The sequence below is a fragment of the Nerophis ophidion genome, linkage group LG27 (genome assembly GCF_033978795.1).
Source record: "Nerophis ophidion isolate RoL-2023_Sa linkage group LG27, RoL_Noph_v1.0, whole genome shotgun sequence".
NCBI lineage: Eukaryota > Metazoa > Chordata > Actinopteri > Syngnathiformes > Syngnathidae > Nerophis > Nerophis ophidion.
This window is the reverse complement of record NC_084637.1, coordinates 2,921,917-2,933,840: the sequence shown is the minus strand read 5'-3', so window position 1 is coordinate 2,933,840 and position 11,924 is coordinate 2,921,917. Positions and strand designations below refer to the sequence as shown.

The 11,924-nt window shown below is 42.3% G+C and overlaps 1 protein-coding gene across 1 annotated transcript; it reads left to right on the top strand.

Moving 5' to 3' along the window:
* Positions 1-10,389: 10,389 nt before the first annotated feature.
* LOC133544195 (baculoviral IAP repeat-containing protein 5.2-like) lies at positions 10,390-11,262 on the top strand. Its single transcript, XM_061889315.1, has one exon. It carries the CDS (start codon positions 10,425-10,427, stop codon positions 10,851-10,853), a length of 429 nt encoding a protein of 142 aa, XP_061745299.1. The 5' UTR covers positions 10,390-10,424; the 3' UTR covers positions 10,854-11,262.
* The last annotated feature ends 662 nt before the right edge of the window (positions 11,263-11,924 follow it).

Below are 11,924 nucleotides of genomic sequence, written 5' to 3'. Positions count from 1 at the left end.
AGTCACTAAAATGTTAAAAATAAGTCATGAAAGGTTTTAGTAAAGTTTTGTTGAGTTATTTTACACTATTTACTTTATTGTATGTGTGAATGTGAGTGTGAATGTTGTTGTTTGTCTATCTGTGTTGGCCCTGCGAGGAGGTGGCGACTTGTCCAGGGTGTACCCTGGGACGGCGTGGCGCAGTTAGGAGAATGGCAGTGCCAGCAACCTGAGGGTTCCTGGTTCAATCCCCACCTAGTACCAACCTCGTCACGTCTGTTGTGTCCTGAGCAAGACACTTCACCCTTGCTCCTGATTGTTGCTGGTTGGCGCCTTGCATGGCAGCTCCCTCCATCAGTGTGTGAATGGGTGAATGTGGAAGTAGTGTCAAAGCGCTTTGAGTACCTTGAAGGTAGAAAAGCGCTATACAAGTACAACCCATTTATTTATTTATTATCCTTAGGGCTCCTGGGGAGCATAGAGGGTGTCAGTCACTAAAATGTTAAAAATAAGTCATGAAAGGTTTTGTTGAGTTATTTTCCGCTATTTACTTTATTGTATGTGTGAATGTGAGTGTGAATGTTGTTGTTTGTCTATCTGTGTTGGCCCTGCGAGGAGGTGGCGACTTGTCCAGGGTGTACCCTGGGACGGCGTGGCGCAGTTAGGAGAATGGCAGTGCCAGCAACCTGAGGGTTCCTGGTTCAATCCCCACCTAGTACCAACCTCGTCACGTCTGTTGTGTCCTGAGCAAGACACTTCACCCTTGCTCCTGATTGTTGCTGGTTGGCGCCTTGCATGGCAGCTCCCTCCATCAGTGTGTGAATGGGTGAATGTGGAAGTAGTGTCAAAGCGCTTTGAGTACCTTGAAGGTAGAAAAGCGCTATACAAGTACAACCCATTTATTTATTTATTATCCTTAGGGCTCCTGGGGAGCATAGAGGGTCTCAGTCACTAAAATGTTAAAAATAAGTCATGAAAGGTTTTGTTGAGTTATTTTCCGCTATTTACTTTATTGTATGTGTGAATGTGAGTGTGAATGTTGTTGTTTGTCTATCTGTGTTGGCCCTGCGAGGAGGTGGCGACTTGTCCAGGGTGTACCCTGGGACGGCGTGGCGCGGTTGGGAGAGTGGCAGTGCCAGCAACCTGAGGGTTCCTGGTTCAATCCCCACCTTCTACCAACCTCGTCACGTCTGTTGTGTCCTTGATCCAATCAATCCAATCCACTTTATTTATATAGCACATTTAAACAACAATAACGTTTCCAAAGTGCTGCACAGCCATGTTAAAAACAATATTATGCTCCACCAATGACTGAATAAAACAAAAAATGAATAAAAATAAAACCAATAAAAACAATATAAAAACAAATATGATATGAGCGAGACACTTCACCCTTGCTCCTGATGGTTCGTGGTTAGGGCTTGCATGGCAGCTCCCTCCATCAGTGTGTGAATGTGTGTGTGAATGTGTGAATGTGGAAGTAGTGTCAAAGCGCTTTGAGTACCTTGAAGGTAGAAAAGCGCTATACAAGTATAACCCATTTACCATTTACCCCGCCTTCCGCCCGATTGTAGCTGAGATAGGCGCCAGCACCTCCCACGACCCCGAAAGGGAATAGGCGGTAGTAAATGGATGGATGGATAAGTCAAATTATTAATATTATTTTTTATTTAATGCTTACAGTAAATCTCTATATCAATATGAGGTTGATATAAAGTAAAACAAATAATGTTTTATGCCTTTTCTGTCAAAGAACACTTTGTTTTTTATAATAAAAGTGAAATATGCAGTATTTAGATGGATAGATAGATAGATAGATAGATAGATAGATAGATAGATAGATAGATAGATAGATAGATAGATAGATAGATAGATAGATAGATAGATAGATAGATAGATAGATAGATGGATAGATTTGATAGTACTTTATTGATTTATTCAGGAGAGTTCCTTTATTTAGCAATTAAAGCCCTCAAAGATCACTAATTCAGGACACCATTGACTTTAATTATTTAATATTTTTGAGTAAACACAGTGAAAACTTAAATAAAATCCTACTAAATATATTTGAGATCCGAAAGGTTCTCCACTCATAAAGAGATGCATTTTTATTTTATATTTTATTTTTTATTTTATCACTTAAATTTCAAGCTCGACTTCCGATATATCTGTCAATTTTAAGTTTGAACTATTATTTTGTTTGTTTTATGCTCTTTTGTCAAAACGTTGATGTTTTTATATGGCAACCACACAACATATGCAATATTTTTTCCACATAAAACATTTTAAAGTGATAATTTTGAAGTAATAATTCATTATAACAAATTTTTGTTGTCCTTTTTTTATAGTCAAAAGGAAAAAAAAACTGCCTGCATGGCAGTTTTGTGTCAACATTGAAACTTTTTCTCATTAGATTTCACCTTATTCCACTTTTTTAAAATGATTTTCTGAATTTTTCTGAAGAAGACTGCAGATGACAGTCCAAACATGTCAGGTAAAGATTCCATCTAAATATACCGTAAATTTGAACGAGTATATGAATAGGAAGACTTACTGGTCTATATAAATCAACCATTTATACATTGAGATGAGTTGAAGGTTTACAAGAAGCCTAAAACAAAAATCCGAACAGGAAATCTGAAAACCAGCCAAATCAGATCATTGCAAAATACATAACCACATCATGGACCGGGACAACGGCAAAATCATCGGCACAGAACGTAATAAATTCAAACAAAGGAAGCGGCCCACAGAAACCATCAATCGGGATGAGCCAGGTAGACTTGCCAGGTCTGCCTGGTTGACCACGCTTATAAGAACAGCTGGTCAGGTGACCCTTCTGAAGAAGACTGCAGATGACAGTCCAAACATGTCAGGTAAAGATTCCATCTAAATATACCGTAAATTTGAACGAGTATATAAATAGGAAGACTTATTAGTCTATATAAATCAACCATTTATACATTGAGATGAGTTGAAGGTTTACAAGAAGCCTAAAACAAAAATCCCAACAGGAAATCTGAAAACCAGCCATATCAGAACATTGCAAAATTAATAACCAAGAAGAAGACTGCAGATGACAGTCCGAACATGGTAGGTAAAGATTCCATCTAAATATACCGAAAATGATGTCTAATTACAAGAAAATTTCAAAGAGTATATGAATAAAAAGACTTACTAGCCTATATATATCAACCATTTATAAATAGAGACAACTGGAAGGTTTACAAGAAGCCTAAAACAAAAATCCGAACAGGAAATTTTAAAACCAGCCAAATCAGATCATTGCAAAATACATAACCACATCATGGACCGGGACAACGGCAAAATCATCGGCACAGAACGTAAAAAATTCAAATAAAGGAAGCGGCCCAAGGAAACCATCAATCGGGACGAGCCAGGTAGACTTGCCAGGTCTGCCTGGATGACCACGCTTATAAGAACAGCTGGTCAGGTGACCCTTCTGAAGAAGACTGCAGATGACAGTCCAAACATGTCAGGTAAAGATTCCATCTAAATATACCGTAAATTTGAACGAGTATATGAATAAGAAGACTTACTAGTCTATATAATTCAACCATTTATACATTGAGATGAGTTGAAGGTTTACAAGAAGTCTAAAACAAAAATCCCAACAGGAAATCTGAAAACCAGCCATTTCAGATCATTGCAAAATTAATAACCAAGAAGAAGACTGCAGATGACAGTCCGAACATGGTAGGTAAAGATTCCATCTAAATATACCGAAAATGGTGTCTAATTACAAGAACATTTCAAAGAGTATATGAATAAAAAGACTTACTAGCCTATATATATCAACCATTTATAAATAGAGACAACTGGAAGGTTTACAAGAAGCCTAAAACAAAAATCCGAACAGGAAATCTTAAAACCAACCAAACCAGATCATTGCAAAATACATAACCACATCATGGACCGGGACAACGGCAAAATCATCGGCACAGAACGTAATAAATTCAAATAAAGGAAGCGGCCCAAGGAAACCATCAATCGGGATGAGCCAGGTAGACTTGCCAGGTCTGCCTGGTTGACCACGCCTATAAGAACAGCTGGTCAGGTGACCCTTCTGAAGAAGACTGCAGATGACAGTCCAAACATGTCAGGTAAAGATTCCATCTAAATATTCCGTACATTTGAACGAGTATATGAATAGGAAGACTTACTAGTCTATATAAATCAACCATTTATACATTGAGATGAGTTGAAGGTTTACAAGAAGTCTAAAACAAAAATCCGAACAGGAAATCTGAAAACCAGCCATTTCAGATCATTGCAAAATTAATAACCAAGAAGAAGACTGCAGATGACAGTCCGAACATGGTAGGTAAAGATTCCATCTAAATATACCGAAAATAATGTCTAATTACAAGAAAATTTCAAAGAGTATATGAATAAAAAGACTTACTAGCCTATATATATCAACCATTTATAAATAGAGACAACTGGAAGGTTTACAAGAAGCCTAAAACAAAAATCCGGACAGGAAATCTTAAAACCAGCCAAATCAGATCATTGCAAAATATTACCACATCATGGACCGGGACAACGGCAAAATCATCGGCACAGAACGTAATAAATTCAAACAAAGGAAGCGGCCCACAGAAACCATCAATCGGGACGAGCCAGGTAGACTTGCCAGGTCTGCTTGGTTGACCACGCCTACAAGAACAGCTGGTCAGGTGACCCTTCTGAAGAAGACTGCAGATGACAGTCCAAACATGTCAGGTAAAGATTCCATCTAAATATACCGTAAATTTGAACGAGTATATGAATAAGAAGACTTACTAGTCTATATAATTCAACCATTTATAAATTGAGATGAGTTGAAGGTTTACAAGAAGTCTAAAACAAAAATCCGAACAGGAAATCTGAAAACCAGCCATTTCAGATCATTGAAAAATTAATAACCAAGAAGAAGACTGCAGATGACAGTCCGAACATGGTAGGTAAAGATTCCATCTAAATATACCGAAAATAATGTCTAATTACAAGAACATTTCAAAGAGTATATGAATAAAAAGACTTACTAGCCTTTATATATCAACCATTTATAAATAGAGACAACTGGAAGGTTTACAAGAAGCCTAAAACAAAAATCCGGACAGGAAATCTTAAAACCAGCCAAATCATATCATTGCAAAATATTACCACATCATGGACCGGGACAACGGCAAAATCATCGGCACAGAACGTAACACATTCAAACAAAGGAAGCGGCCCACAGAAACCATCAATCGGGATGAGCCAGGTAGACTTGCCAGGTCTGCCTGGTTGACCCCGCCTACAAGAACAGCTGGTCAGGTGACCCTTCTGAAGAAGACTGCAGATGACAGTCCAAACATGTCAGGTAAAGATTCCATCTAAATATACCGTAAATTTGAACGAGTATATGAATAGGAAGACTTACTAGTCTATATAAATCAACCATTTATACATTGAGATGAGTTGAAGGTTTACAAGAAGCCTAAAACAAAAATCCGAACAGGAAATCTTAAAACCAGCCAAATCAGATCATTGCAAAATACATAACCACATCATGGACCGGGACAACGGCAAAATCATCGGCACAGAACGTAATAAATTCAAACAAAGGAAGCGGCCCAAGGAAACCATCAATCGGAACGAGCCAGGTAGACTTGCCAGGTCTGCCTGGTTGACCACGCCTATAAGAACAGCTGGTCAGGTGACCCTTCTGAAGAAGACTGCAGATGACAGTCCAAACATGTCAGGTAAAGATTCCATCTAAATATACCGTAAATTTGAACGAGTATATGAATAAGAAGACTTACTAGTCTATATAAATCAACCATTTATAAATTGAGATGAGTTGAAGGTTTACAAGAAGTCTAAAACAAAAATCTGAACAGAAAATCTGAAAACCAGCCATTTCAGATCATTGCAAAATTAATAACCAAGAAGAAGACTGCAGATGACAGTCCGAACATGGTAGGTAAAGATTCCATCTAAATATACCGAAAATGATGTCTAATTACAAGAACATTTCAAAGAGTATATGAATAAAAATACTTACTAGCCTATATATATCAACCATTTATAAATAGAGACAACTGGAAGGTTTACAAGAAGCCTAAAACAAAAATCCGGACAGGAAATCTTAAAACCAGCCAAATCATATCATTGCAAAATATTACCAAATCATGGACCGGGACAACGGCAAAATCATCGGCACAGAACGTAAAAAAATCAAATAAAGGAAGCGGCCCACAGAAACCATCAATCGGGACGAGCCAGGTAGACTTTCCAGGTCTGCCTGGTTGACCACGCCTACGAGAACATCTGGTCAGGTGACCCTTCTGAAGAAGACTGCAGATGACAGTCCAAACATGTCAGGTAAAAACTCCATTGCAAAAACATTTGAAAGAGTATAAGAATAAGAAGACACAATGAACCTTTTCGAGGAACTTTAAACGACTGGTGGCCTCGACCGCACTCACCCGAGCGTGGAGGACACAAGAAAAACTCTTACCCACTGAGGAGTGAGAAGGGCGAGTGCTCGCTAAGGATGAGTTCTTGTCTTTTAAACAAACATGGCCCTCGTGGTTCCACCCCAGGAAAAAGTGCACCAAGTGAAGAGCCCTCGATGACTTCTCTTGTGTCAGCGTAGGTACGGGTGAAGTGCCATTGGCAGCCACTCAAGGCTGCATCCTTGCCACTGAGTAGCCCCGGCCAAGGGGACGGAGGCGAAATCCGAGCCCGCCCGTGAGAGGGGCCGGCACGGGTGTGCACGTATCAGCCAGACAAAACAAGCCGGCGGTCTCACGACAAAACCAAAAACTTGGTGTGCGAAGGTGTCGAACATCTTATCTGGCGCTCAGGGATGTCTGTTGGAAACTCAGCGCCACTTCCTGGCATTCTGTGACGGAGGGCGCCATGCAGCGGAAGGAGGGCAAAGAGGAAGTGTGGTGGTGGGGGGGGGGGGCATGTTGAGGTCATACAATAAGGGATTATGACAAGAGATCATAAATATACTCAAGCTTATGAATATTTGAACGTGGCTACTCCCCTTGCTTAATGTGCTGTACAGCCCTAATTAAGCTGCCATCAGATAGATGCCACAGTGTAATGATGGGGTGGGGGGCTGGGGAGGGGGGGGGCGTGCGGGGACTGCTGTAAGGCGGGGGGCCCGGGGGGGGTGGGAAGGGTGTTATGGAGCCATGAAGTATCTGCCGTACTGCTCACTTTACAATAATGACAGCATACGGTAATGATGGGCTGCGATAGTTCAATTAAAACTAACTGTTAAGTTACTGTGGACCACCCGCCCCCCTCACCCACACCTTAAAACAACACACACACACTTGCAATGGTGTGCAATAAATTTGACCCGCGACGGAGATATTAATTCTCCAACAATAGTGCATGCTGATGAAACACCCGAGCCGTGTCGTCAAACGCAACACAGCGTGCTAAAGATCACGCCAAATGAATTACATTGCGGTATCATTATCACTGGAGGATTGTAGGCGACACACTCGGCAAAAAAAGCAGGGGCGGACGCCACCCATACCACCCGCTGACCTAACTTGAACGGTGAAGTTTCCAAACAACAACAAAAAGTGCTTTTTATAATAAATGGGTTGTACTTGTATAGCGCTTTTCTACCTTCAAGGTACTCAAAGCGCTTTGACACTACTTCCACATTCACACACACATTCACACACTGATGGAGGGAGCTGCCATGCAAGGCGCCAACCAGCACCCATCAGGAGCAAGGGTGAAGTGTCTTGCTCAGGACACAACGGACGTGACGAGGTTGGTACTAGGTGGGAATTGAACCAGGGACCCTCGGGTTGCGCACGGCCACTCTCATACGGCGCCACGCCGTCCCTGGTTTAAATATAAAATACTAGAACAAAACCAAACAAAGGGTACAAACAAAAAGCACGCACGTGGGCGGATAACAAACTAAGAGAGCTAGCATGGGAGCTAGAAAACAAAAAGGAACTTTAGCATGGAAAACAGAAGTCATACTTTTACTTAGAAAACAAACTGGAAGCAGGGAACAAAAGACAGTAAGCTAAAAACCGCTATCAAACATAGCTTGCCTTAAACGACAAGTTTGGTTATTTCCTGTTCAGCGCTCTTATTTTGGTTTCAATTTCCCTTTTTGTTTTGTCTGGGTGCTGGCATCCGCACCTGTCCCTGTTTGGCAATCACGGCACACCTGTTCCTGCTTGCCAGTCCGGATGATTTATACGCCAGCTCTTGTCCTTCGAACGGAGGGCTGGATCATCGCTTGACTTTTGTGCAAGAGGCGTTAGCTTTTGTGCACTCCCTGGCTGCACTAGCTCTTTGGGTTCTGGTAATGAATGATATTACCTGCACAACCGTCTCCTGTTTCTGCATCTTGACAATCAATCAATCAATCAATCAATCAATGTTTATTTATATAGCCCCAAATCACAAATGTCTCAAAGGACTGCACAAATCATCACGACTACAACATCCTCGGAAGAACCCACAAAAGGGCAAGGAAAACTCACACCCAGTGGGCAGGGAGAATTCACATCCAGTGGGACGCCAGTGACAATGCTGACTATGAGAAACCTTGGAGAGGACCTCAGATGTGGGCAACCCCCCCCCCTCTAGGGGACCGAAAGCAATGGATGTCGAGCGGGTCTAACATGATACTGTGAAAGTTCAATCCATAGTGGCTCCAAGACAGCCGCGAGAGTTCAGTTCACAGGAAACCATCTCAAGCGGATCAGCAGCGTAGAGATGTCCCCAACCGATACAGGCGAGCGGTCCATCCTGGGTCCCGACGAGCGGTCCATCCTGGGTCTCGACTCTGGACAACGCCACACCAGAAGGTAACATTAGCACAATGATTATTTAGAGCAGACGTGGGCAACTTAAAGTCAACACGTTAAGTCTTTTGATTTGACCCGCCGGACATTCCCAAATTATTTTTTTAGATATTTAAGATGCAACCCGAGATAAGTCTTGAACTATACCAAAGTATTTCAATGGTTGGAATCTGTGTTTTTGCTTGACACAATAGTGACTATGGTAATCTAAATAGTTACTGTGGTAATCTAACTAGTTACGAGTAAATCTAAGGAGGCACCAAGCAGTGTGGGTGGGGAGCGTTTCCACTGAGTGTTTCCAGAGCCTGAAATGCGGGTGTCAGGTACAGACGTGGGGAGATTTTTTACAAGAAAGTTGTACAGCTTGATGATATATCACATATGTCAGATCGTTTTTGGTTTTTTGTTGTTTTTTTTGCCTTTTGCGTTCAGATTTCGCTGTTTTTGTTGCATTTTTGTCGCATTTTGATTGTAAAATATGTGGATGGAGAGGGGTGCTGACAGTCATCATCATCATCAGCCGTTGTCAGTCCACTGCTGGACGAAAGCCTCAGCATGTTTCTGCCATTTGGCGTACTTTTCATGCTGGTTATTAGCCTACACCTTCCACGCTGGCTTGGTGCGGGTTGGAAGGGCTATTTTATATCAGAGATCCTTCTCCTAGACTAATTGCCTTACTGGGCTGTTGAACTTAGTTTGCCCTGTTGGTTGTCCACGCCCCATTTACTCAGGGACCCGCTCAGCTTTATGGCGCTGACCACCCTCCAGTCACAAGAGAAGGTGCAAACCGTTCTTTGTGTGCATTTTATAGACGTTAGTTGGGACTCACTAACTCCACACACAACCTGCCATCTCATGCCTGGATGCAGTTTAACGTCATACCCAGGACATGTTGACAGTCATGTTGTCAATATTCAGTGTTTTATCCTTCATACTTAATGTTGTAAATCCCACATTCTTTGTCTTTTAGAGTCCATTTTCAAATGATCTTACTCGTTTTTAAATCCTTACGTGGTCTTGCCCCACCTTACCTCTCTGAGCTGCTCCACCTCTATGCCCCCACCCGCTCCCTCAGGTCAGCTGACCCTGGACGTACCCAAATCAGAGCGCAAGCTCAGAGGGGACAGAGCCTTCTCTGTTGCGGGTCCCAAACTCTGGAACCATCTCCCTCTCCATGTGAGACGGGCCCCTTCTTTGACTACTTTCAAGACCCTTCTTAAAAACAAATAGTGGCTGTGTTGGAGCCACTATGGATTGAACTTTCACAGTATCATGTTAGACCCACTCGACATCCATTGCTTTCGGTCCCCTAGAGGGGGGGGGTTGCCCACATCTGAGGTCCTCTCCAAGGTTTCTCATAGTCAGCATTGTCACTGGCGTCCCACTGGATGTGAATTCTCCCTGCCCACTGGGTGTGAGTTTTCCTTGCCCTTTTGTGGGTTCTTCCGAGGATGTTGTAGTCGTAATGATTTGTGCAGTCCTTTGAGACATTTGTGATTTGGGGCTATATAAATAAACATTGATTGATTGATTGATTGATTGATTGTTGTTCATCGTTTTGTTTTTTTTTGCCATTTTTACAACTTTTATCCGCAAATGGAGCTTTTTAACGAAAGTGATACATTTAAGATGTACTTTTGCGAGAATAGGTTAAAAACTTTTGAAGGGTGGCCATTTGACGAAGACTGCGCCTGCACACCGGAAAACATGGCAAAGGCTGGCTTCATTTACACGCCTGTCGACAACAGCCCAGATGCTGCCACGTGTTTCTTCTGCCTCAAGGAGTTGGAGGGCTGGGAGCCGGACAATGACCCACAGAAAGAGCACAAATCGCATTCACTCTCGTGTCACTTCTTGGCCCTGAAGAAGAAAGTAGAGGAGCTGCCTTTGAACGAGTTCTTGAAGCTCCACCAGGCGAGGCACAAGCGCCTCATCAGCAAAAACTGTAACGAGGCCGTCGACAAGTTTGAGGTGGCTGCAAGATTGGTGAAATCGGAAATTCTCAAGATGGAAATGGGCAAATAAGACATTGGGTGTGTATGTAAATATGTACAGCATTTGTTTTGTGTTAGCTACACTTTGCCGTTTTTATTCGTAAATTGTGGACGGTATTTTTTATTTTACTTATACATTGTACCTTTCAGTTTAAGGTTTACTTAGTGCGGTCTCAGTGCATGTTTTTTTTACCATATATGATTACCCATATAAGTTTTCATGTAGGGACGGCGTGGCGCAGTGGATGAGTGGCCGTGCACAACCCGAGGGTCCCTGGTTCAATTCCCACCTAGTACCAACCTCGTCACGTCCGTTGTGTCCTGAGCAAGACACTTCACCCTTGCTCCTGATGGGTGCTGGTTGGCGCCTTGCATGGCAGCTCCCTCCATCAGTGTGTGAATGTGTGTGTGAATGGGTAAATGTGGAAGTAGTGTCAAAGCGCTTTGAGTACCTTGAAGGTAGAAAAGCGCTATACAAGTACAACCCATTTAACCCATTATCGTTCTGCCATTGTGCAAGTTTTAGTTTATGTCCATAGTTTTGCCTTAGTGCAAGTTTTGTTTTCACAGCCAAGTTTTTGTACCTCCTTGTGAGCGCCTTTTGTTTGTTCCTGTGTTGATTTCAAATTAAAAAATGTTTGTCCCTTCGACTGTTTTCCGATCGAATCGCTTTGCATCTCGGGAAAACAATCCAAGTCCTAGTCATGACAATGTCGCCCATTACAAGTACACACATTATTACCACACTTAAACACACACACACACAGTCTGATTCGACTCATTCCAACTTTCTGCAGGCCGACTGAGGTCCAGGTTTAATCCGGGGTCGAACTTCCGCTCTCTTGACCCGGTCCTTCCAGTAAAATATATTCTAATTCAAGCACTTTATTTTGGAGGGCGATGACAGCGACCAACAATGCACATAAAGAAAGGAAAGGCGGCCTCCACTTTGCACTTTTATTAAGAAGGGAAAAAAAAAAAAAAAACTCGATGTAGCTTAAGTTGAGTTTTTGAACAACGCCGCCGGTTCTTGCGAGACCAGGGACTGACTTCTCACCTCCGGTTCAACGTGCGAAACCATTGTCGGGTGAACCCGGGGCCG